The sequence below is a fragment of the Phaenicophaeus curvirostris genome, chromosome 11 (genome assembly GCF_032191515.1).
Source record: "Phaenicophaeus curvirostris isolate KB17595 chromosome 11, BPBGC_Pcur_1.0, whole genome shotgun sequence".
Taxonomy (NCBI): Eukaryota; Metazoa; Chordata; class Aves; order Cuculiformes; family Cuculidae; genus Phaenicophaeus; species Phaenicophaeus curvirostris.
In genome coordinates this window covers 21,617,061-21,644,050 of record NC_091402.1, presented here as the reverse complement: position 1 = coordinate 21,644,050, position 26,990 = coordinate 21,617,061, and the positions used below count along the sequence as shown (strand labels likewise).

Here is a 26,990-nt window from a genome sequence, read left to right as displayed (position 1 = left end):
CCTGAAGTCTTTAAGCGTGTAGCTGCCATGGTAGGTCCTGAATGCAAACGATGAGTCTCCTGATTGCGACTGACTTTTGTTCATATGATGGATAAAAGGGATGTTTTGTAATGTTTTATTAAGAAAACGGGATGGATTTGTCACCAGTGCGCTTGTGAACATAATGTGCCTGTTACAACTTTAAATTTGTATGGGCTGGTATAATTTCAGCACTTGGATATCTGAAATGGCTGTGTGGCATTAGCTTCCAGATGATTCAGTACATTACTATCTTGTTTACAGGCCACACACAAGTAAAGTTAGGAAAGGGTAAATCGGAATGGGGTTTAAGTTCTAATTTCCCTTTTTCACTCTGAAGTTGGCCACCTAGCTTGTTCCTGAATAGTCGTATTTCCAAATGTGAATTTTCTTCCTTTTCTGTGTACTGTCCTGTCTGTGTGTCGTGGTTTAGAGCTGGCTTCATGTGTGTTGTGCCCTGGCAGGGGGAATGTGATGAGCTGTGTGATCCGGGCTCCCTGGCCGCTGTTCTCCTCCCTGCAGGAGTTACAACACAGCCCTGCCAGCCACAAATCTGTTGTGGCGTGGGTGCGGAGCTGTTTAGCAATACCTAGAAGTGATTTAGAAGCGCTGTTTTCCTGGGAAGAGCCACTTGCAGTGCTGCATCTTTTGAAGTGGATTCATGTGTGGATGATTTCTCCATCTGCAGACAGCAGTGCGTGTTTTGATAGCTGGGTTAGTCTGCGCTGGAACTGCAGAGGCTTGAGCTGATCCTCCATCTGCTTTAGGTGAATAAATGGGAAGGTTTCCTTAAGCAGCAAGAAATCCTTGTGGCTGGAGTACATGCAGTTTGCCAGTGCGTAGTTTAAATCAAAGGATGCAAGAAGCAAAATATTTGTGGTGATTTATTTATGGTCAAAAAGCTTCCATATGACTCCACACACCCCTTTTAACATAAGCTAATCAAGGAGCACAACAAACACGAGTCGCTTTAATGCGTCTGAGGCTGCTTCTGACAAGTGATGCTGCCACAACAATATTCAGATTTAAGACTGTTTTTTTCTTCCTTTAAGTGTTTTGGGTTGGTTTTTTTTTTATGATCACATATCCCTGGAAATCTAATTGATGTTGTCAGTTAATAACAAGCAATGTTTGTGGTTCATGGGAACCCTATGGATATTCTTAAGTGTGGAGCTCTGCAACATTTACCTTCTGCATTAAGGAGGAGAAGAAAAAAATAGAAGAGCTTTGTAGTTTTTCCGCTGCCAATGTGGAACCAGTTTCCTCAAAACAATGGGGAGATTTCAAGGGTTCGTGACCTCATGCAATTAAAAAATTTCAGATGGCTTTTGAGAGGCAGACTGATGGGGTGGAGACGGGGGGAGTCAGCAAGGCAGCCGATGCCACGGAGGAAGCAAGAACCCCTGCCATGGCTGGTGTCAGTGTTTGTAGGAGGCTGATCTTGCTGCTTTTTATTTATTATTCGGAGAAATGCTTCCTTTGGGGATTAAAATACAGGAACTTAATATTCTAGCCATTGTGGAAGGAATGTCTCCCATGGATTTAGGTCTTGGGCTTGCAATCTTTGTTCCCCGGGTTGGGTCGGTTCCAAGAATTTGGGCTCATCTGGTGTCAATCCCGTGTCTGATGGGGCAGGTTGAAGCACTTAGTGGGAGCACTGACAAGGCAGAGCTCTTGTGGTAGCTGGTGCTCGCTAAAATGTAGGAGACTAATGGTTTTGAGACCTCTGTCCCGTGTCGAATACGGTTCAAATCAGTCAGTGACTTCAGACCCCCTTGGTGGGGAGGGGGAGACCCAGGAGACACAGACCAAGCCCAGACAGCCGGCGTTTCACTGGAGGTGGTGGGTGTACGAGCTGCTGTGCTCATTTGCTCTTGATCCTTTTTGTTGTTTTCCATCCTTACATCCTGTATGTGCTTTGCTTTCAATTTATATTGAAATTTTAGTGTTTGAACGTGTATTTACACATCCCGGTGCCTAAAGCTCTCGTGTATGCTTTGTGTGATGGTGTATGGCCTCTGTACAGTCAAATGATTTTCTTCCTAATTTATTTTATCTAGGGAGACTTGTGCTGAAACAAAGTTATTTCATGGGATATAAAGTGTATTCCGGGGTTTTACTTTTTAAAAACAAGGTTTCTTTGCTAATAGGATGCTGGTGACTCTCACTTGGTAAATGTGTCCCCTTGCAAGAGCTTCTATTTGTAGCATTTGTGTTGTTTAGCCTGTCTGCACTCCATAAATTAGATTATTTGGGCTGTCGTAATTTTATTATCCTTATTAAGCTTCCTCATCTACATATTGATCCTGTTATTCTGGGGAAGCTGGTAAGCCATCTAGCTGCACTTGCAAAATAACAAAGAGAATGAGAAGCCTGCCCTGGAGGCTGAGAAGGCTGAGATTCACCACTCATTTGGATCTCGGTTTGGCCTCTTTTTTTTTTTTTTTTTTTTGCATTCGTGCTAGGTTTTAGACTATGTGACAGCATTGCAGCTCGCCAAATTAAGATTAACATTGCTTTTATTATAAATTCTGTCATCGGTAGCTTCTGAGCAGCTTTGCTCTAGTTTGCTTGTATTTTTATTCGGATGAATACACTCCTTTTTCATAAGGCTTAAGAATATTTCCAGAGACAGCTGGTGTCACATATGCTGTGAGCTTTTTCCTCCTTGTGTCGGTGTCAGTCTTCCACGCCGGCTTTCCAGAGGGATTTATTCTTTACTTTTCAAGCCCTGCTTGCTTACCTCTGTCGCCTATGGGGCATGCGTGATACTGAGTCTCATAACTTGGTGTGTGTCCTCAGTCGCAGCTCCATTAACTCGGTTGCCTTTGCTTCTGTTGCCATGGGCTTTTTCCCTTAATGACCCACTTATCCCCTACAGTAATGTATGCTGGAGTCTGTATCCATCAGAACTTTAACTCCTGTGCCCCCTGTTTTTATGTTCCAGCCCTCTCCAAGTCTGGTCCTTCTCACAGCCTGCGGCTGCACAATCTCCACAACAGCCTCTGCTTGGTCCATTTTGGGTGCTTCTTTCTATTTACATGTTATTTCTGCCACTGGCAGGTTTGAAGCCCCCTGTTTCATCCTTGTTCTCTGCGATATCTGCACAGTCACTGCTGCTTCCAACACCTTGTTTTTCTTTATTTTCCCCCCCTCCCTGTCTGGTGTTTCCTCCTTCTCCCATGGTTTGACCTTGTCTTGCTCTTGCCTCCCCATGTCCTCTTTCATGCGTTCGCATGTCTTCAGCTTCTATTATGTGCTGATGACTCAGATGTACTCTGTGCCTCTGATGGTTTGTCACCCACTCCAGTGGCTGTCTTCCTCCTTGCCTTTTTCCTCTTGGATTTCTCCATCAGGAGTCATTCAATATTTCAAGCCCCAAACCCCCAGTAGTGCTTCCTATATTTTCATTACCTGTTGTATTTTAAAACACTGCCGCCTAACAGGTATCCTCGTCCCAAAGCCTTCATTAATTTGGTTTACCTGATGTGTTTGGATCGCATGCAAATTCTATGTACTCTTTATTGTCAATATCATAGAATGGTTTGGGTTGGAAGGGACCTCAAAGCCCAACCAGTCCCATGGGCAGGGACACCTCCCACTGGATCAGGGGCTCCAAGCCCCATCCAGCCTGGCCTTGAACCCCTCCAGGGATGGGGCAGCCACCGCTGCTCTGGGCAGCCGGGGCCAGGGCCTCCCCACCCTCACAGGAAAACATTTATTCCTGAGATCTCATCTCCATCTCCCTTCTTTCAGCTTCAAACCACTCTCCCTCATCCTATCCCTGCATTCCCTGATCAAGAGCCCCTCCCCAGCTCTCCTGGAGCCCGTTTCAGTGCTGGAAGCTGCACTAAGATCTCCCTGGACCCTTCTCCAGGCTGAGAATTTATATTCCTCTTTTTACACATTTCTCCTTTTTGCAGCTCACCAGACAACTTTCCTGACGCACTTAATACAGTTTTACAGATATTTTTCTTTAAAGTGGCTGTTCTGATAAATTCTGCTTCTAAAGTCAGTTGGTAGCGCTTGGTTTTAAAGATAGTGTTAAGTATTTTAGTTCCGTTCTGAGAAGGCAGTTGCCCTTGTTTTGCTGTATTTTGTTTAGCAGCCCAGATCTAGCTGTTAGGACCAAGTGGGTTTTGTGGCATCCTAGCTGAATGAAAGGACAAATATATACATCAAATTTTATAATATCTAGTATAAAAATAGCTCTGAGCATAATCCACGCCCGGAGAAGGGTTGTCTTTTATTTAATATTGATAATCCTTTCCTCATGCTCCTTCTAACTGTACCCTTATTTGTAATAGCAAACTCGGAATTGGGAAGGTTTTTTCCTGATATGCTGATGTGGCTGGAAAGGAATAGAGAGCTTTGAGGTGACAGAGACTCTCTTGCAGGTTCAAGAAGCACAAGAACAAACATCCTAGTGGCTGCCGGTATGGTTTTGCATTTCCTTCTCTTTGAAATATTAGAGATTTCCCAAGCCTTGGATTTGCTGAGGTGTATCGCAGATTCCAGGGAACTGAGGCAGCATCAGGGAAGCAGACTGGCTGCTGAATCACACTTCCAGGGAAGGGGAGAGCGTGTCAGGACTACACCCACGTGTGTCCAGAGGTTGTGCAAGGCTGTGCTGGTCGGAGCTGTGGTAACTACGTCACATGCTGCCAGGACGATGGGTTGGGATGGCTGTTCTCGGCAAGTCCAAGCAACTGTGTTTGCAGTTACCTTCTAGACCCATGAGGGTAGGTGGGCAATTAGTACCATGGATTTTAATGTCTTCTTCCTGCACTACTGAGAAGCACGTGCCCCAGCATGTAAATAGTTTGCATTCCCTGCTATACAGTGTGCTACAAAGGGGTTTTTTTAACACCGGGGATCAGAAAAGATGAATAATGGATGCTTTGTTTCCTTTATGTTGTGTCATAGCAGGAAGAAATAAAACGTTGCTTGATGTTGTGATGATGGAAATAGTTTTAAGCAATGCCTGGAAGCACCACTTGAGGATCTGGCATATTTTCCAAGGAAATAATTGTGTTATTCTCTCAGAGGTGAAGGTGGGAGGTGGCTGGTTGGACCAGAGGTGTAATAAATCGGTGATTTATCCTTTGGATTTAAAGAATGGGGTTAATGCAGACCAGCCTAAATCTATGCCTCATGTTAGACCTAACGCAGGAGACTTCCTTGCGTGAGAACAGTGGCGTCTCGTTGATGGGGTTTACCTCCAGACGTTAGGCTTCTCCCATGTTTAAAATAGACTGATTATTTCTTCTGAAATGTGATAAATATCCAAGCTAACATGATTATTTGTTTATATATAATGGAAGTGCCCCAAATGCTCATGCTTTCGAGAACAGCTCACATAAATATAATGAAAGAAGAGTGAGAGGGTAGCAGGGTGTATTTTTTTAGATCATACTGTGTACGTGAATCTCAGCATATGTTCTGGGATTCTCATGGAATCCACATGTTGGTGAGATGACGTTTGGTGATAACCTGTATCTCCCAAGTAATCTTAGATTGCCTGTTTTATGTGCACACAATACAATGTGAAGCCATCCAAGATTTTATTGGTACAATTCTTAGAATAAAAACCTTTGTATGTTTAGTGTTTGTTTCCTAATTGTTAGGTTGTCATGGCTTTGAAAACACATAACTGTGCTGGAATCGAGCCACATAAACACTACTGTAAGGGTTACCTCGTTGTTTTGTGTGCACAGTGAATAACTATCAGTGTTTTGGTAGATGATGAATACAATGAATGCAAATTAGTGTGGGAGTTAACCTACTCTCCAGCTGAAGAAATGTGCTGTGAGGCCTCGGAGTGAGGAGCCCTGTCAGATCTTCTCTTGCATCAGGTGTGTTGATGATTGTTAGAGTAGCTGAGAACTTGTTTTCCCACTGATTTACTTTATACCAACATCATCTGTTTGGAGAAGTTATTTTCCTTATCTATGCTAAGGGATATTATTTTGCTTCCGCTGAAGAAATCTCTCTAGTATCTGTATTTATATATCTTTGTAGGACGTTGGGTGTTGTTTAAATCTATTCCCTCATTAATGTTGAAGAGTCCTCTTGTTCTTAGGAGTAGCTTGTTCTCAAAAAGCCTGATTATATATATATATATTTTTTTTTTTTTTTCATGAATCTCTGGCAGAATGATGTGTAGCCAGGAATTCTAACAGTAAAATGAACTCTAGTAAAATAACTTCTAAAGGTGTGTTTTGCTGAAGGCAGATTCTTTTTTTGGTTATGAACCTTCCATGGCTTTGCTTGTCTTTGAGGTAGCAGCCTACTTCAAGACAACTGGAATTTCTTCCCTTTAGGCAATGATAGGAAATAGGATATGGAGTGGATGGAGCAGTGATAAACTTATTTGTTCCTCAGAAGATATGGAGCAAGTACTAGGGCTGTGTATCACAAGACCTGTCCCTTGTGGTTTCAGTTGGTTTGGAATCTAGTCCTAAGTGGAGGTATGTGTGAAGATGGCGTGGGGAACCTGCTGAACTTGTCATATGGGATGCTTGAAATTTTCAGGGACATAGTGGGCTATGTGTCATTTTTTGTTGGATTGACTCCTGGGGTATTAGACTGAGTGGGAAAACAAAAGGCACGGGGCTTTTTTTGAGGACAAACCATAAGCAGTCCTGAGGAGATGGGAAATGGTCAGTTGAGAAACTGATGTAGCAAGAAGTCCCAAGAAACTGAACTGAGAAGGGATGAATCAAAGTAAGCCATTTTGCTTACTTTGCCTTCCCCGATTGCTCATTGTGCTTGCTAAGTGCTTCATGGGAAGGAACTTGCTCTGTTTTCTGTGGGAAGTTGTGAGAAGTTTGTAACTCATGAGGCATCTCTTCTGCAGCATGACTGCTCCCAAGGCATCACCTGACATCAGCCAAGGGCTCAGGAACAGCCTGGGAGGAAGAAAGTCACCTCTTTCTTTGTTAGGGCAGCTTCCTTTGTCTCTAGGTTTCCATGGCAATTGAGCACAGGTGAGTTAGTACTTGCCTTACAAAGGTGACAACATACCTAGCAGATGGGCCCTGGCTTTAGGCAGGTTGATAAGGACTCCTCTTCCAGTGAGGAAAAACCTGCCAGGCTTGATCCCTGCTTCAGGAATATGGGAATTACCCTTGGGAGGAACATTCTGGCCCCTGCTGAAGCCTCATGTAATAAGGGATGTGATGGAACAGGCCAAGTATCCCATCTGCTCTGCACTTGTGTTGGTCATTGCGGTGGAAGCTCTGCCCAGTTGCAAGTTTGGGTGCTGTCATTACCCAGAAGCCGCAGCCTTTCACCATTTAAGAGCACCACAACAAATGCTTGCTCAAAACAACAGAAATCAGCCCCACAGCCTATAAGGTGTGTGTGGGGAGAAATCTCTCCCACTCCACCCCAAATCCAGCTTTTGTCAGAGGGTTGTTGCTTGCAAACAAGACGGGTGAAGCATAGTTGTGTGTTTGGTCACCATCTCCCCTAATTGGCTGGGGATGTTGTAATCCCTTTGTATATTAGATAGCTGTCACGAGCTGTCCCGGGGTGATGCTCCCAGCTGTGTGGATTTTGGCCAATGAAGGACTGCCACGAGCCTGCCCAAGGTACACTTGACATCCTTTTTCTTTTCCATGAAAAGAGAAAATCAAATATAATTTCAATAGGAATTATTCTGTATGCTTTAGACAAAAACTGTGATGCAGTTAATTGCTGGTTAGCTAGTCAGAGACATCTAGTCCGTGTGGAATTGGGGAGTGTTGGTTGGATGTCGGTTGGATACGTGTGTGTGTGTGTGTTGAGGCTGTGCTGTTGTGTATCTGTATTACTCGAATAACATTCATACATAATGATCTTTGCAAATTCTGCCTCCTGACTCTGTATTGAAACTAAGCTGTTGTTCTGCAATGTGGCTGAACCCTTTTAGAGTTGTAAGCTGGGGCACACAGACCTCTCTATTTGTCTTCTTAAAGGGGGAATAAGGACTCCAACTCTCACCTCTCTTCCTCTCACCATTGCAATATGTAGAAAATATTTAAGATGTTTTAAGATGCATTGTTTAAACTAATTCCTGCTTGTTACTTCAATCAACTTGTCATTGCAATAGAGAACTCCTGGATTTAGCTGTTTGCCAGGTGTGTGTAGAGGTCAGGTGCTACTGGTGTTCTTAAACTTGTGACGTTGTGGAAGGAGGATTGTTTTAGAGCTGTGGAATTGTAGAATCATGGAATGGTTTGGGTTGGAAGGGACCTCCCACTGGATCTGGTTTCTCCATCCAACCTGGCCTTGAACCCCTCCAGGGATGGGGCAGCCACCACTGCTCTGGGAAACCTGGGCCAGGGCCTCCCCATCCTCACAGGAAAACATTTCTTCACAAGATCTCATCTCCATCTCCCCTCTTTCAGCTTCAAACCACTCTCCCTCATCCTATCCCTGCATTCCCTGATCAAGAGCCCCTCCCCAGCTTCCCTGGAGACCCTTTGAGTACTGGGAGTATTTTGGTTAATGATGAAATATTTGTTGGTGTGGAATGCCTAGAAAGAAATGGGGATGTTTAGTTTTGAGTGTGGACTTTCCTGCCCAATATTCCGTTTTTTGCATATGGTTGAGAAGTAACTTTGGATTAGGAGAGTGAAAGCTCCATGGAGGAAAATTCTCTGGCCTCTGACTCTACCTTGGGTGCTTAAAAGCCAAGTGGGTATATTTTAATGCCAGCATCCTGTGAAATCTCTGGAATCAGCTCTGAAATCTCCTGGCACGGTGTTTACAACCTGGCTTAGCTGTATGTTTATGAGATCTGAAAGTGAATTAATTAGTTTTTCCGGGCAAAGGTGATACTGAAAATGCAGGCAAATAAACACTTTTGAATTTCAGAAAGCGATCATCCTTTCCCAGGCCTGGCAACACGAGGGAGCGATCTCCAGCCACCGTGTGCAGCCAGACAAGAGCTGGGACAGGATGCATTTCCCACTTATGTGCATGTGGATAAGTTTTCCTGGAAATCTTATGCATATTCTATTACTTTCCAATGATGCACTTCAATGTTGTTATGAACTTCACAACAGGCAAAACTCTTGCTAACGTGGAGCTTTGGCTCCAGCTCTGCCTGATCTTGCCTTTGAGATGGGGAAAGGCTGCAGACAGGGGGGCTCACAGGAGAAGACACGTTTGTTCAGCACAGACCATGCGGAACACAAGGCATTATCGTCTTGAAAGAATGAACAGTGTCTGGAAAAACAGCCTAAAATAAAACATGCTATCAGAGGGAGGAAACACGCTGTCAGAGGGACAGCCTGTCCAACTTTCAAAGAACACAGTTACTTAGGTGAAACTTTAGTTTAAATCAAAATATTCCATCTTTTTGTAATAGTAACTTCTTGTATCAAATGAACAGTGTCTGGAAAAACACTGTTTTAAAGAAAACACGCTCTTAGAGGGATATTCCAGAGCTGCCTGGAGGAGAAAGATCTGGGGGTGTTGGTTGACAGCAACTGCACATGAGCCAGCAGTGGCCCAGAGGGCCAAGGAGGCCAGTGGCATCTTGGCTTGGATCAGAAACGGTGTGACCAGCAGGGCCAGGGAGGTTCTTCTCCCTCTGGACTCAACACTGGTGAGACCGCTCCTCGAATCCTGGGGTCAGTTCTGGCCCCTCACCACAAGAAGGATGTTGAGGCTCTGGGGTGAGTGCAGAGAAGAGCAATGAAGCTGGTGAGGGGGCTGGAGAACAAGAATCATAGAATAACCAGGTTGGAAGAGACCCACCGGATCATCGAGTCCAACCATTCCTATCAAACACTAACCCATGTCCCTCAGCACCTCATCCACCTGTCCCATAAACCCCTCCAGGGAAGAGGACTCAACCCCCTCCCTGGGCAGCCTCTGCCAGTGCCCAGTGACCCTTTCTGTGAAGAATTTTTTCTTAATGTCCAGCCTAAATCTCCCCTGGCGCAGCTTGAGGCCATTCCCTCTCGTCCTGTCCCCTGTCCCTTGGGAGAAGAGCCCAGCTCCCTCCTCTCCACAACCTCCTCTCAGGTAGCTGTAGAGAGCAATGAGGTCTCCCCTCAGCCTCCTCTTCTCCAGGCTAAACACCCCCAGCTCTCTCAGCCGCTCCTCATAAGGCCTGTTCTCCAGTCCCTTCATCAGCTTCGTGGTGAGGAGCGGCTGAGAGAGCTGGGGGTGTTTAGCCTGGAGAAGAGGAGGCTGAGGGGAGACCTCATTGCTCTTTACCTGAGAGGAGGTTGTGGAGAGGAGGGAGCTGGGCTCTTCTCCCAAGTGACAGGGGACAGAAGAAGAGGGAATGGCCTCAAGCTCCACCAGGGGAGGGTCAGGCTGGACATCAGGAAAACTTTTTTCATAGAAAGGGTCACCGGGCAGTGGCAGGGGCTGCCCAGGGAGGGGGTGAGTCCCCCTCCCTGGGGGGTTTCAAAGCCGGGTGGCTGAGGCGCTGAGGGCCGGGGGGCAGGGGCAGGGTTGGGCCCGGGGTGAGCGGTGCGGGCGCCGCCCCCTGGCGGGCGGAGCGGGCGGTGCGGGGCAGGCCCCGCGGGGCTCGGCGGGGCTGGGGGGACCCGCTGCGCCTCTCGATGCGCCGGGAGAGAGCGGGTGACCGAGGGGGAGGGTTGATCCAAAGGAAGCGGGGCCAGCGGGGCCAGGGAGGTGGAGCTGCCCCTCTGTTCCTCGCTCGTGAGTCCTCATCTGGAGTCCTGCGGCCGGTTCTGGAATCCTCAGCTTAAGGAGATGGAGCTATTGGAACGGGTCCAGAGGAGGCCGCAAGTAGCACCCCCCGTACAAGAACAGGCTGAGAGCTGGGGTTGTTCAGCCTGGAGAAGAGAAGGCCACAGGGAGACCTTGCAGTGACCTTTCAGTAGCTGAGTGGGGGCAAGAAAGCTGGGGAGGGACTGTTCACAAAGGCTTGGAGTGATAAGATGAGGGGCAACGGGGATAAACTGGACAGGAGCAGGTTTAGACTGGACATAAGGAGAAATTTCTTCATGCTGAGGGTGGGAAGGCCCTGGCCCAGGTTGCCCAGAGCAGGGGTGGCTGCCCCATCCCTGGAGGGGTTCAAGGCCAGTTGGATGGGGCTTGGAGCCCCTGATCCAGTGGGAGGTGTCCCTGCCCCTGGCAGGGGTGGAACTGGATGGGCTTTAAGGCCCCTTCCAACCCAAACCATTCTATGATTCTGCAGCTTCCCTGAAAACCCTTCTTTGTGGTTTGCTATGAGAGCAGGACAAGGATATTGTCCTACTCTCGTCAGGGCTGTAATAGCAGTGCCAAAACCATCTCATATGCTTCATCTCGGTGCTGGGCACAGCACGGTGTTTGCCTTTCCAGCCGTCGTGATTAGATAAAACACACATCGTAACCTCTGGCTGGCTGTCCATCCTGTACTCATTTTACAGATATCTCTAGCTGTATTTTCCATGCTTGCAGAAGGGTTTGCGATCTGGGTTTTGTGAGCTGTCTGCTGTGCTTAGTGTGGTGAGGGTGTGGGCAACTGGAGACCTGAAAAGCTGTCTTTTCTTATTCCCAGTAGTGAGCTGGTGCTGCCAGAGTGATGGTGGAAAGACAGGAGGCAGAGATGTTGGGTGGGTTATGGATATTTTATAGCCTGTCAGACTATAAAGTGTTACCTTTCCTGGGGAAATGAGATACATGAGTGACTGGCAGATATTGCAGAACTCGTATTATGTGATTACCACGTTATTTACAGATCCAAGGTAAGGTTCCTGTATGATGAAGCATATACTTTCATTCAGTCTCTTTTATTGCTCCCTGTCTGAGGAATAATTACCACTTGCTTTATGCATGAAACCATAAGAGTTTCCCATCTTGTCAGTCAGTCATTCGAGAAGAGGAGTACAGCTTGGTTCCTTGGCTTAAGCACATTCTGTTTCTGTGCAGCAGTTCATTTTCCCCTCGATGTTTTACATCTGCAGGGAGGTGCTTCTTTGGGTAAGCTTTCAGCTCAGCGTGGCCCTGAGAGCAGAAGCTTTGTGTAAAAAGCCTTCCAAGGAGTGAAGGCTTTATTCCTGTCTTCCCTGTAGTGAACAAAACTGAGTTCCCAGCACTCCACCTGCAGGAACCAGTCGTGCTTCTCAAGCCTTTGTGTTAGGACAGTGGTTGATGATGATGTGATTGTGCAGAAGGTGATCTCTATCGTTTATATATGTTTATTTGTTCTGTCTCTTTCTAGGAACTGAGTGTAGTGCCCTTGAAAACAATGTTTTGAAATGAAACCGCAGGAGTAGCACAATACTTCTGTATTCCTGTTCTCAGTGTCATCAGCCAAACAGCTTGTTGCTACACTGAGGTTATACAAAAAAACCCTCATGGCCTTTAAATAAGTTTGATCAACAAAATAATAATGTAAACTTGTCATTAATCCATGCTGAAGGCTTTACCTCATGGAAAAAAAAAAAAGGCTAGTAGGTGTCCATACACACCTGTCATTACAACCACCTGGACAAATCCTCATTTAAATTTCGTGCAGGTGCCACTGGTTTAAATCTCCCTGAGCAAGCAGAGAGTTCAGTGGTGTTGTGCCTCGTGTTGTGGGGAAGGGGCTTAAAAATGGGGTAACTTGCTCTGCAGACCTCTGAAAAATGATGTTCTTGTAGGAATGGCATCAGGTCAGTGTTTTCAGCTGCAAGTGAGCAGAATTTTCGTTCTGTGTGTGGATTTACAGAAAGACTGTACAAACTTTGCTTTTAGAGATTGGAAGGATTTCTTGCATTTTTCTACTTAATGCAGGTAAAACAAGAAGTGTATTTCCTAAATTGGCATTCCTGTTAATCTCTTATTTCTGTTAACATTTGCCTGGCCTTACTGGAGGCAGGGTTAAGAAAGCCAAAGCGTCCTGGTGCCAGTGAGCCTGGCTGTGACTGGGAGGGTTGGGCACGTCCTGGTGCTGGACTCTCCCCTGAAGTCTGTCATCTGTTGGTTGGGATGTTCTCTGTGTGTGCACAGGAGACAGGGTTTCCAGGATTAACCTGGAACACAGATTAAACTGTTCCTGCTCACAGCCCTTTTGGCAGCTGTTGGAAGTAAATACGTACTTGGGAGAAACCAAGAAGCTTTTAGGTGTTCAAACCTCCCCCTCTCTTGTTTTGTGCCGTGTAACTCCTGTAATTCCTCTGCCCTTCCTGCCTTGGCTATCAACTCAAAACAAAATCGGGAAGAAAATGCTAGCATGAAAAGATGGAGCAGGCGCCTACAGATGAGAACTGCAATTAATCTTGAGGAGAAGGAAATCAGCTTTGAAAAAGAGGGATTGGCAGTTCAAGACAATGTGGTTTTGGAGGAACAGCGCTAACTCTCCTGGGGTGTCTCACCAAATACCTCTGAGAACTGATTTTCTGTTGTTTAAAAAGCTACATTTTAGCTTGTAATGGAATAGTGAAGCTAAACCCAATCCTCAGATGCTCAGTCTGACTAGTATTAAAAAAAATACAAATGAAGGTCAGTACAGATATATTTAGGCTAGTGTCATAGTGTCCAAGTGCCTGGGAATGAATAATGAAAGTGGCTATTCTATGTTTCTTTGGCTTGTTAAAATGTGGTGCGTGCTCCCTGGTTTGGAGGCTTTAAAGGAAGGCCCTTCTAGGGCAGTGACATGTTGGACTTGGTGATCTTGGAGGTCGTTTCCAACTTTAATGATGTGGTTCCTAATGATATTTTTGCTTTCTACTGGCTGTGGAAAGCAGAGTTGCCTGCCTGTCAGCACCTGGCACTGGCTGCAGCTTTGCTGCTGTCTGCCTCCGGATCATGGAATCATGGGATGGTTTGGGTTGGAAAGGACCATGAAGGTCATCCAGTTCCATCCCCGGCCATGGACATTCCTCCTGTCCTATCCTTGCACTCCCTGATCCAGAGTCCCTCCCCAGCTCTCCTGGAGCCCCTTTCAGTAGTGGCAGAATTTGGTTAATTGATGAAATATAATCTGTTGGTGTGGAATACCTAGAAAGAAATTGGGATATTCAGTTATCAGTGTGGACTCCCCCCTCAATATTCTTTTTTTTTCCCCGTTGCTTTTGGTTGAGAAGTAACTTTGGATTAGTAGATTGAAAACTCCAGGGAGGGAAGGTGTGACCTCTGACTCTGCCTTGGGTGCTTGAAACCCAAGTGTCGGTGTATTTTAAAACCAGCATCCCGTGGAGCTCTGATATCGCCTGGCACAGCGTTTCTGGCTTAGGCTTGTGTTTATGATATGTAAAACTAAATTAATTATTTTTTTTTTTCCATGGCTAAAGGAATAGACCAGCTGCTTAAAGGAGCTTCCATCCCTTTCAGTGCTGGGGAGAGGAGCTGCTTTTGGGCATCCTGGAGCCTTCTTTGCCCCAGACTGAGCCGCGGGGATGGGGATGCGGGTCTCTGTCCGACGGGGAGAGATGCTGTTCCCAGTCTTGGGGGGGAAATGCGGTGTCTGTGCCCTGGGGACGGGGATGCGGGTCTCTATCCTGGGAGGGAGAGATGCTGTTCCCAGTCCTTGGTGGGGGAAATGCGGTTTCCGTGCCCTGGGGATGGGGATGCGGGTGTTTATCCCGGGAGGGAGAGATGCGGTTCCCGGTCCCAGGGGCATGATGCGGTGTCCGTGCCCTGGTTAGGGTCGGGGATGCTGTTCCCAGTCCCGGGGGGGACCGAGATGCTCAGTCTCGGGGGATGCGGGTCCCAGTCCCGGGGGAGGGGGAGCAAGAACGCCGTGTCCGTGCCCGGTTGGGGTGTTGCGGTTGCCGGTCCGGCCCCGGGGCGGTGCGGCCCCGCCCGCCGCTGCAGTGGGAGGAGGAGGAGGAGGAGGAGGAGGAGGAAGGCGAGGATGGCGGCGGCAGGGCCGGCGCGGGAGCTCACGCAGAACCCGCTGCACAAGACGTGGGAGCCCTACGACAACGGGCTGCCGGCGGGACACAGCGCCCAGCGCGGCGGTGAGCGGGGCGGGGGGCGGAGGGAGGGAGGGACCCTCCTTCCCCGTCATCATCAGGACCCCTGGATCAGCGGGACCCACCCCGTTCCCCATCGTCAGGGCCCCCGCATCAATGGGGTCCCTCCATCATCACCCCAGCATCAGCACTTCCTCCCCCCGCCCCCGGTCATCTGGACCCCAGTGTTAGTGGGATCCCTCTGTCCCTCATCAGGACACCAGCATCAGCAGATTCAACCCCTCTCCATCATTGGGACCCCCACATCATCACCCCAGCATCAGTGGGATCCCCCCCATCCCCAGTCATCAGGATGCCAGCTTCAGTGGGCTCCCCCCCTTCCCTGATCATCGGAACCCACTTGTCACTGAGGTCCCGCCGTCCCCCATCATCAGGACCCCTGCATCAGTTGGGTGCCCCCATTCCCCATCATCAGGACCCCAGCACTGACAGGATTCTCTCTCCTCCCCAGTCATCAGGACACCAGCATCAGCAGATTCGTCCCCCTCCCTGGTCAGTGGGACCACTGTGTCAGTGAGATCCCTTCCCCCCTCAAGTCAGTAGGACCTCCCTGGTCAGTGAGGCACCCCCTACACCCCCAAGGCTCCCCTCCGTCTGTGGGATCCCCCTGCCGCCACCAGTGAGACCCCACTTATCAGTGGGATACCCCCATCAACGGGACCCCCAAAGGCTGCTGCTCCCCTCCCATGCCTGGTTGGACCCCATATGGTGAGCTGGGCTCCCCATCCTGATAACGATCCGGTCTCCCAAGGCCTTCACCTGGGCTTTAATTTCTGAAAACCCCCAAGCTGTTGGATCTGTGTCCAATGGGAGGCTGGGGTGGGAAGAGCATCCATTCCCCTTGCTTTCCTTAGTATGGGGGGCTTTGTTGTTTTATGTGCTTTGCTTCCAAGCAGCCTTTATGCTCAGCAGGTTCCTCTTGGAGAGAGGCAAGAAAATGTCACTGTGTTTTTGTTGTTTTCCTGAGGCTGGAGCTCTATCAGCCCATCTGCTGTGTGAGTTAATGACTTTCCTGATCCCAATGCGCATCCAGCCGTGCTATCCGCCTCCCAAGACTTTGGCTGTGGGCTTGCGAAACCCTGGTTTATTAAGAAACTTTGCCTTGCCAGTGTCTTATTTTTTCGTTTTTCCCCTCCTTACTCAAATAAGTGAGGTTTGGTACAGGGCAGTTTTGGAGACAAAGGGGCTCTGTGGTGTGGGATTGTTATTTGTCATGCAAAGCGGGCGCACTGGCAGCAGAGGAGGGCTCTGCTGGCTGCTGCCACCTGGTCCTGGTCCAGCCCTGGCTGAAGAAAAACCCAGGCTTCCTTGGGTTCCACTAGGCAAGCAGGTGGCTGTTCTGTGTGAAATGATTTACTCCTGCATCTAAAAAAATAGTGTGTGGTCAGAGGAGGACGCGGAAACAGAAAAAGGTCAGAAATTGTGGCTAATTGCTTTTGTGAACGTGCCAAAGAGGATGCTCTCTTTTGGCCTTGACGTAGCATCGCTCTTCCAAACAAGATTTGTTATTGCTTTATCGTAGGGGCTGTGCTTTAGCGAAAAACCTGAGCGGCACCAAACAAATCCTCTAGAGCAAAAGTGCACATTGATTGCATGTAATCTGGTCTTGCTAGAATTGTTTAGCTTTTTGATATGAACTAACTTAAAATATTTCATCTATCTGGTATTTTTTGTTGTATTCTATAATCCTTAGGCTTTGAGCAACCTGATCCAGTGGGAGGTGTCCCTGCCCATGGCAGGGGGGTTGGAACTGGGTGATCTTTAAGGTTCCTTCCAACCCAAACCATTCTGTGATAATTTTGGGGTCCAGGATCTCTTATGATTGACAGACCTTTTTGCTAGAGAGGCAGATATGGACATATATTTTTATTCCTTTTCCTTCTGCACAGGCTTGCTCTTGCAGTGTACCCATAACATTCTACAGTTATTTATGATATGCAAGAGTTAAACAGCCTAGAGAGGAGCAGGATTTACTCTTCCTTGATCGAACTGTCTCTCTTGTTTCAGCAAACTGAGAACACTGTCTAATTTTTCTGGTGCAAGGGGGCTGTGGCATCCTTTTTTTCTTGGGCTCCCAAGTGTTGTGCATTGCCCTGGGCTCTGATGGTGCAGTGTCACCTGTGAGCTGGGCTGTGGCAGCTTAGGATGGCCTGCCAGACTGGGTCATTTGGGGCATACAAGCTTGAATTGGAAATGGATTTCTTGTCCCCAAGAGTAACTTTCCAGTGGAAGCAGTGAAGGTGGTTGACCTGGTGTCTTCTGAATTCTTAGGCTAAGCAATGTGAAGTCTTTAAGTCTCCTGTGGCTTTTTTCTTTCCTTGTTCATGCTGATGATGTTTATCTGCACTACTTTTAGTCTTACTTTGTCTTTCTAGAAGAAAGTGGGTGAGCAGAATTGTGGATGCTTCAGTTGAGGTGTTGACATTTTGGTCTTTGAAGGGGTCTTACCTGTGTTAACTGCAATTCTTTTAAAGTTACAGCAACTGTAGATCTCTGGGGGAGAAGCAGCCTGGCAAGCTGTGCCAGGGTTCAGCTGTAACGGGGCTATGAAGAGCTAGTTCTTTTCAGTCTGTGCATTATGAGGTCTTCAAGGAGGAGTTCTAGGTGCGTGTAAGCCCTGCTAAGCAGACTGAGCTTTTACAGCTCCTGAGGCCAGTACAATGAAAATAACTGTTCTAAGTGACCTCCCACAGTAAGACTTGTAGGAAGTAAGTGTGTGTGTTTTTATTAATAATTGCCACTTGCCTTTTGTGGTCTTATGTGAAAGGTTTTGCCTGTAAATAGGTTGCGCTAAAGGTACTCTTGGTATTGGATGTCGGATTGCTTCAAGGTCTATGGATCAAGCAATGGGCTACAAACATAGACAAAAAATCCTAATAGCAGTGTTCTATAGTGAAAGTTGTTTTGAGAGCCCAGCAGAGGATGTTTATAGAGTGAGAGATAAATAGTGAGCTTCCTGTGGTTAAACTTTCCCCCCTTCCATTACAATTAGTGGCTTCATTTCCCCAAATCTGCTGGAATTTGGTCATTCTAACAATTATTTGCTGTGCATACAGCACTGTGAATGTATGTTAGGTCCAAAAAAAAAAAGTATCTAATGAAGATGATCTTTGCCCTAAAGAACTCTACCCTTTGAGCTCACACCGCTTGTGTACTCCCAGCCCTAGGGAACTGAAGCTGAAGATAAGTGAATGAAGTGAGGACAACACTCGGCTGAAGCCTGAGGATCAGGATCTGTGATGGGGCCGTTGCTGTTGGCATTAGCGCAACGGTAAAAAGAAGCAAGTGGGTGGAAAGGCTGCTAGGAGGGCATGAAGGGTGGCACGAGTTCAAATGAGTTCTAATGAGTTCTGAATCTTGTACAAAAGTGATGTTAGAAACCGGTAATTTGGACAAAAAGAGGGTGACATATTAAAAGATAACGGGCTGCTTTGAGTATAGGAGCAGGATGGGGAACTCATCTCTGTGGGATGCAAAAAAGGGTGACCATCCTTGTTGATCAGCAGGAAAAAATGGGTTAACAATAGTTAAATTGGATAAGCAATAGGGGAAAACACATAGGGCAAACTTTATTTGGAAGTGTGGTTGTGTTGGCTTATAGTTAAAGATATTTGTGTGTGAGCCTTTAAATAGTACAGCGATTCTGGAGAACAGGCCTTGAGTCAAAGGCCATAGGAACGGTACGAATACTTTGTAAACTTCAGCTGGCTAGCTGTAGTGGTTTGATACAAAAAGCATATGACCTTAAAAGCTGACTTAGAAATTTAAAACAGATAAGGAAAACCCAAAACTTTGTTTTGGGTGAAAGGAAAGAACAGCTGATGATGTTAGGTAGTAGGTGAATTTGAAAAATACTGGCTCCTGTCTCTGATTTCACAAGACTGTGTGTTTTGAGGGCTGATGAAATGCTGATCTAGATTCCTCAGTGTCCCAGATGGATTTCACAACCTTCTTCATCTTGCGTTATTTCACAGTGGAGTTTGAGGCAAAAAAACCCAAGCACATAGTTTCTTTTTTCCTAGACAGTTAAGAGTAAGGAGTCATAATTTTACTGAGTTGCAACTTGCTGTGTTGTTCAGTAGTGTATAAGATTTTTTTTTTTTAACTGGGATAATGTCTTTGCTTAAATTCCAATACTTTGTTTTAATGCCTTAGTCACTTGTCTATTTGCCTTCACTGTTTGGTATTTTTGATGTGTTTTTTGTGTGTTGCCTCTGAGTGAGGAGTCTCCATCACCCTGGCACCTAATCAGAATGGGACTGCAGCTTGTTGGATTGGGATAAGCAGATAACTCCCTTAGTTTCTACTGTATAATTACAAATTAAATAGTGGTGCACAGTGTTTAAAATAACAGATTAGATGTGCGTGTTAAATCATGTGTATGGCTTTAGTAAAGGCAATTTTGCTAGTTTTGCTATTTTCTTTGAGGAAATCTGCATAAAAATATTTGTGATGCGTGGCTTGCACACTGAATGCTTGGCAGTGAAAAGAGAAGTCCCTGTTACATGGTGGTGCAGTTGTGTTGATCTCATTTGCTGCTCAGTGAGGTACAAACAGACGTTGGCTGGGTGTTGTTATCAGTTGGCTGTTAGAGAGAGGCCATCAGTGTCATCTGTGAAGCAAGCTTTTAAGGGGGCTGCAGGTTTCTTCACAGTAGCTCGCCAGCCTTTACTTCTGCAAATAGAATTTTGCTTCAGTATAGTTGTATTTGTGTTTTCCTGTGAGGGTGGGGAGGCCCTGGCTCAAACTGCCCAGAGGAGTCACGGATGCTCCATCCCTGGAGGTGTTCAAGGCCAGGTTGGACAGGGCTTGGAGCAACTGGTCGCTTCCAACCCAAACCATTCTATCTGTCTTTGCTGATCTGTTTGTTTGTTTTTGATGGGTGTGCTATGTGGAGTAGCCGTGCCAGATTCGTGCGAGTGGCTTTGTGGGATGACACTTAGTCAATCCAAGGTTTGGGAATCTTGGGCAATCGCAGTGCTTTGTACAACAGTTGGGTTACACCTTAGGGCGTAACACTGAGATTAGTCTTCTGGAGTGAATTGACTCCTCCTCTGTCCAGACACTGAGGAAACTGCATGTAGGGATTCCCTTGGAATATGGGGTGGAAGGAGCTGGTGGTATCTTTACACCACCTTAAAATAATCTTCTTTCTTTTTAGGCAGTTCCTTGTAGCCGTGGTAGATTCATGGAAGGTATCCATTATTTTGTGCCTTTAAGATGCTTAAAAACTTGTCATTTGAAGGGAAGTGCTGCAAGGTGTTTGATTTATATATCTAACTGGGACTTAGTTAAAAACCCCACATTATACTAAACACTCTGACTTTGATTAAGAGTATTTCTATGTGTATATCTGCATATCAGATTATTGTACTTGATTGCATAGAAAAGTTGTGCTTTATTCCTAGTAACCATTGAAGAACAGTAAAATTGAGCTCTGTTTCAAGAGAGGTTTTTGTGTTAACATTTCAGGGAGAAATAATAAATAATGTGTACCATGTCATGCTGTTATGCATTAAGCTACGTCTGCTGTGCTTTTACTCAAAACCGAGAAGAGGTTGAGCAATGTTGAGGTCTTCCCTTAAAGATTTAAAAAGCCTGTACACCTTGCCGTTTCCTTTCAATGCAAGCACTGAACCGAGGTACCCAGGGGTGTGAGATGTCGATGCCCTCCTTTTGGTGTTGTTTTTGTATGTCTTAAAACATGTATGCAGATTACATACGTATTTTTGTCTTTTGCCTGTATACAACGTGTGTCCAGCGTTGCACTATCACTGGCTCACCCTCCAAAATTCAGCACAGCGTTAAGAAACCTCGTTAGGTCCTTTGAACTCCAGAAGAAACCCCCTGAAACAGTGAGGCACGGTGCATGAGCTGCTTGAACGGTCACCTCCTCAGAGAGTGCACAGCCTGTAATTCTCCACTGCAGTATAAGCTGTTGCTTTGTGGGGATGGTGATGGTAAATCCTGGTTTTCTGTTTTTCTTTCAGTATGTATGACCAATTGCCCTACCCTGATTGTCATGGTGGGTCTCCCAGCAAGAGGAAAAACCTACATCTCGAAGAAGCTGACGCGCTACTTGAACTGGATTGGAGTGCCTACAAAAGGTGATGGATTTACTTTTGTTTATGTCAGAAGGATAGGGCTGATGTTAGGTGTTTTATAAACCTAATTCCCAGTAATTTCCTTGCCCAGTTTGAGTACTTAACAACTTTCTGCTTTGTTAACTTAGTTTTATGCAATAGCAAGCACGGGCTCTCTGTTTGGATGTTAATTAATCAAATTCTGGTGACTGTTCATTTATCTCCTTCTGCCAGATGCCTAAATGAACTTTTTGCCATTATGCCTAACGCTTTGGCTCTTCAGGTGTTGTTTTTTCTTTTTTCCTTCCCCTTTCTTTGTGGGTGAAAGGGCATCTTGTTTACAAGCGGACAAGAAGTCAGCACTTCTGGGTTAAAGTTCTGGCTTCTCCAGCTTCTCTTCTCTGTGAACTTTGTGCAATGGTGCAATTCTCTGCATAACTTTGTTTAGCTGCATTTGTGGAATGAGTTACAGCTTTGTGAACAGTAAGAGTGCGAGGAACTGAACCAGCCACTCGTGATTGCTCTTGTAAGAGCTCTATATGTGTGTTTTGAGTGGGAAATGATGGCTTAGATTGGTTATGCCAAGGGTCTGTCTGTCCTACCTCATTCCTGAGCTCCTGTGATGTCTTCTGGGCCCAAATCAAGGAAACAAGACTTAAGTCCACGTGAACCCAGCTTCATGGGCTTCTGTGAGCAGCACATCAGAAAATACGTGCCTGTGCCTCATAAAAAATACTTCCTAATTTAACTAAAATGTACAACATGAAGTTGCTAAATGAGCTTTCATCCTAGGTTGCTGGTTATGATTTGTCTTGATTGGAAAGGGTGACTTAGAATTTTCTTGGAAAACCACAGACCCTTGCTCTTGTTTATTGTCAGCAGTGCTGCAGCTTTAGCGAAGCTGAAGTCAATTTGGAATACTTCAGGACTGAGGGAATAGATAACACCTTGGTAATTGATGGGGACTGAATTGACAGATAAGGTTGGAGTTACCCTTTGGCTCTTAATGTCTTAAAGTTAAGTGTGTGCTTAATATAGTCAGTGTTCTTATTCTCAGAGACAGATGGTTAAAGTTATGAGGGTCTGTAAACCAGAGAGAAGATAAATGGTATCTTTTCATGTGACGTAATTAAGCAAGACGGAGAGTTCAAGAACAGAAGGTGGAGGTACATAACCTAGGGTTGATGAGAGTCCAATTGTTTCAACCATCAGTTCTTTTGTTCCTTCCAAAATTCCCTCTCATTTAGAACGTGAAATAGTTAAAAATACAAAGGGCGCTTGTCTAGGCTTTTTGAAGGAAATGAGGTCAATTAGATGCCTGAATAGAACTGTGTTGCAATGTTGTTTTTAGATACTGAACTTTGGAAACTTTTTTGAATGGTCCTGGCTGTGTGGTCACTGTGGTACCAGGTGGCTTAATGAAACCTTTCCACAGGGGTGGATGCTAATAACGAGGGCTAAAGATCATCACGCTAGGTAGCATTCACTCCTTTGCTGTGTGTGACCTTCTTGCAGTAATTATCATTTCTTATGAAATTCGTTATTTTTTAAAGGACTGTTGCCTCACAACACTGAACGCCTGAGCTTCTTGCATCCTGTTTTTTTTACAATGGGGCAGCTTTTCATGTAGCTGGTATGGCCAGTGTTCATTAAGCCTGTCACGGAATAACCTGGATTGTGCGATCATCTGTGTTGTACAGTTAACTGCAAAATAATTATATCAGCATTGTTGAATTCAAACAAAACTTGACTTTTGAGGGGATAAACGATATTTATTTATTTATCTGCCGCTCCCTATCCCAATGGCAGTTTATGGTTGAGCCTTTTTACCTTCTTTTCTCAATTACAACTCAGGAATTGTCTATTTTATTTCTTTTCCTCTTTCCAGAAATGAAGCCTGGCAAGTATAAGAGTTACACTGTGGCAGCTTCTCAAACAGAGTATTTGTTTGCTATAGTGTTAATAAAAACGCTTCGCAGTTCATCAGGGAGAACCTGTAGGTCAGAAACAAGTTAAACATTAATCCTACGTCAGAGGCCTGTTTTCAAAGTTGTTACAGCGTTGTTGTCTGCTGTGTGGCAAAACACAAATGCCTTCCCATAATCTCATATCTGATACAGTGACGTGTGTATGGCTGCAGATTTTTGTAGAACCTTGCTCGGATAAGGAATGATTTTCTTTGACCACTAAAAAGGGATCACAGTAAAATTATGTTTGGTACTTGTGCTGGTTTCTTTTTTTTACAACTTAAGCATTTGTTAAAATAAATGGAACAGAGGTGGTGAAATAGTGTGTACTGATCCTTAAGAAACAAACATTTGAGCAGAATTCTGAACAGATGTTTCTGAACTCTGAATTTTAAGTTTCACTTATGAAAAGCAAGTGTGGTTAGTCCTGTTTCAAACTCTTCTGTGCTTAAAAAAGAGCTGAAAGTTTTGGGAGCTGCTGTCGGAATATTATTCACTACACGTATACAGAGAAGAGAGAACTAGATTGCTATTAGTCCTTTGCAGGCTACTGGAATAGATTTCCAACTGTCCCTGCAAAGGGGGATAGAGAGTTTCTTTTGCTGTCCAGGCAAGCTGGCAGATGGAGGCACAGCACCATGGTTGGGTGACTCCATGGAAGCTACCCTACAGCCCAAATGTTCTTTTCCCACTTCTATGTTTTGTTGTTGTCTTTACAGTTAAACCCAAATGAACCACCTCTCCAAAATTCAGGAAGTAGTACGGTACGGTGACTTCATACACGCTGGATTATTTGATTTTTGCAGGTCATTTGGTTTCCAAGCTGTCATAATTTTTGTCCTTTTTATGTGAACATCGTTATTTCCCTCTAATATTGGTTTCTTCTTGGCAGAATTTAATGTCGGTCAGTATCGTCGAGATTTGGTGAAGAAGTATAAATCTTTTGAATTCTTCCTGCCTGACAATGAAGAAGGCTTGAAAATCAGGAAGTAAGTTTTGAATGTGTTTTGCTACACAATGCTGTTGGGATATAAATGGTAGCCTGTGTAATTTGCTCTTGAGAGACAGCTCTTAAGTTGTTCTGTATACTCAAGAAAGACAGTTAAGAGACTGCAGTATGAAATGACGAGGAGAAAATCTAGAGAAGGCCTCTTAAAGAAGATCGAATGGGGAAGTCTTCTGGTTTTCTTTACCATTCGTTGTTATCTTCACTATGCTTGGGAAAACATTTAAGAGTGCAATATGAAATGAGTGGGAACAGAAATCTTAGGGGAATGGAAATGCGATTTGTTTAGGCTCCTTAAAACAAGGAGTGTTTTATTCTTAATTGCTTTGGCTCATGCATCAAAAATGCATGGACTTTGCCACTGTCTGGAGTTTGTTTTGTGGCTGCCCCTCTGCTTGTCCTTGCTCTCCTCTTTCCCCTTCGGCAGCAGCTGAGTATTGCTAATGTCAAAGGAGAACAACTTCCCCAAGAACCTCTTAAGGCTCTGGGGCCGAAGAGTAGTGAGGGGGTGCATTAGCCTTTGCCTTTTTGCTTAGAGGTAGAACCAAACCTTTTAACGTGTCTCTGTGTCACCTATTAGACTAAATGGTAAGGAATAGAACGTGAAATGGGCTGTGTGCTAATCTGCCTAGTTAGCAATGAGTAAAGAGAGTTTGTTTATTTAGTGAACAGTTGACTGATGAATCCCAGTGCCTGACGTTCATTAACGATGCTAATGTGCAAGTACTGCCAGCATGGAAAAACCTTCATTTTTCTTTTAAGATCCAACTACATCCACAATATGGTAAATGCAGAAGGGTGAAGCATTTCAGTCTGGAAGTCAAAAACAAGTAAAGGCTTTTGAAATGGGCAGGTTTTATGTTGGTACTGCAAAAAACTGTGCTTATTGGAAGCAAATGAGGCTTTGTTCTACTAATAAGTTGTGTACAATTCTGCTAAGGAGTAAGTCGTGCACAACATTATGTTGCTCTCCAGTATTTTTTGTGTTAGAAACTATAGTGGACTTTGAAGGTAATACTAATGCTGGGGAAATAAGAAAGTTGCAAATGAATTTATTCTTTTCCAGATGTAAGACGAGTATAAAGTATGTCAGTGACTACTGTGGGATGTTATTTTCACTTCTGTCTCTAATACTCGTTGCTAACTTTGTGTTACTCTGTCTTAACAGGGTTTTTTTTTTATATAATCAATTTTTATGCAATAGTTAGAAGTAGTAGATAACTGAGAAATAGTTGTCTCTCCACTTTAACTTAGGGCCAAAAAGTGAAAGCCTGCAGTTCATTTATTTTTCCATCTTTGGCAATCAAATTAGGCAGCAAATATCTATGAATAGGTAATCAAGAAAAGAATGCCGTTGCAGGGGTGATTCAGTGATTTTACTTTAGATCAATGAAAACTTGTCCTGGTCAGCAAAGCTGGTAGATGTTCTGCAGCAGTATCATAGTAATGGGTTGCACAGGGAGGCAGTGGGCTGGTGGTTTTTTAGGCAGGTGGCCATGGCCAAGTTTCCTTAGCATCACTTACCTCTGGATTTTAGCATGTTTTGGGAGGGTGCTAAGTAAAAACTGTGTGGTTTGGAGAGACGTCCCCTAACGCATGCAGGGCACTTTGGTCACAGTGCACAACTGCATTAATAAAATGACTTTAACTAGCATTTGAGTTTTCCTCTCTTTCATTTTTAAGACAGTGTGCCTTAGCAGCGCTGAATGACGTCCGACAGTACCTCAGTGAAGAAAACGGGCACGTGGCTGTAAGTTTGAAGACAGATTTTTGAGATGTTTCCCCACAAAACTGTATGTGTGTGCTGGATCATACGAAGCCTAAATTATTCCAGTATCTATTCAGTATATCAGATTTTTTTTTTCTTCTGGATTTGATATTAGGTCTGCCTTGTGGCTGCAGGGAAAGAAGTACTTTAGGTCAGGGTGATGATGTTGTATTGAGCAACTTTGTGATTCGAGGGGTCAACTTTCAGTACTGGAAGCTGCTCTAAAGTCTCCCCAGAGCCTCCTCTTCTCCAGGCTGAACAACCCCAATTCTCTCAGCCTGCTTGTGTTTCTATTTAATAGTCTAGTGTTTCCAGTGAAAGGTAAAAGACTTATGAACAAAAAGCATCCTGGATATTGCTTGGCAATTGTGCTACTGATGTAAGACATCTCTGAAGAGAGCAGGAGAAACTCAAATTGCTACATATCTGCATATTGATGCATAATGGTGCTTTCATTAACTAGTCGGGGAAAAAACATTTAACTATAAGTTTTGCTGGAGGCATGAGGTGGAGTTTTTACTTTGGCAAACGTTTTACTTTGGTAAAACATTTATGTGGCTCTGATGCTTTTTAAAGTCCTCTCCCTCTCTCTCTCTAACTGTTCCTAGGTCTTTGATGCTACAAACACAACTCGAGAACGCAGAGAAACTATTTACAAATTTGGTGAAGAAAATGGATATAAGGTGAGTCAAAAGCAAAGGGATTCTGAGCTGCTGCCTGGATAAGTAGGGCAGTGATAGTTCTGCCCTTCTCTGTACTCCCTAGTGTAGAGATGTGCTAGTATAGACCACATCCTTCCTAGATGTTTAGGCCGTAGAACTTCTTGTGTCTTCAAGCATTTTTTGTGATGAAAAGTGACCCCATCCTCATTTTATTGTCATTAATGTGTGCACTGTTTGGAGCTAATATTTTATGCTATGACTTCACTTCTGTGATCCGGGATCTGTAGTTCTGTGTGTACAGTCAACAAAAGCTACTTAAAATATGGGGTTTGGTGCAGTTTGGATTTTTACTGCAGAAACAGAGGGGGAATTCTATGTTAGTTCTGTACAGACCAAAAACTTTCTGCCTTCTGCCGGGGATTGTTTTGCATTAGCTGTTCTCCAGTAATCTTAAAGGGGTTAGCAGGGAAGCAAGCAGCATGCTGCTCATGTGTGTTAGTCTCCAGAGGCGTTTTAATGGATCTTCTTTCTTCCTTCCTTCTGTGCACATCACTTCCCGTTTGGATTA

The 26,990-nt window shown here is 45.1% G+C and overlaps 1 protein-coding gene across 7 annotated transcripts in view; it reads left to right on the top strand.

The window, feature by feature from the left end:
* LOC138725193 (6-phosphofructo-2-kinase/fructose-2,6-bisphosphatase 4) overlaps nt 1-26,990 on the top strand; it is a 48,406-nt gene that overhangs the window by 3,867 nt on the left and 17,549 nt on the right. For 2 of the 7 annotated variants that reach the window (XM_069865861.1, XM_069865862.1), the window contains exons 1-5: nt 14,779-14,921; nt 20,927-21,043; nt 23,879-23,975; nt 25,676-25,742; nt 26,369-26,443. In XM_069865861.1, coding sequence (XP_069721962.1) covers nt 14,816-14,921; nt 20,927-21,043; nt 23,879-23,975; nt 25,676-25,742; nt 26,369-26,443 — 462 coding nt within the window. In that variant the 5' untranslated portion in view covers nt 14,779-14,815. Of the gene's footprint in view, nt 1-1,740; nt 1,861-7,543; nt 7,614-14,778; nt 14,922-20,080; nt 20,132-20,926; nt 21,044-23,878; nt 23,976-25,675; nt 25,743-26,368; nt 26,444-26,990 lie in introns of those variants that run through there. The other 5 variants (XM_069865863.1, XM_069865867.1, XM_069865866.1 and 2 more) reach the window with 4 other exon arrangements.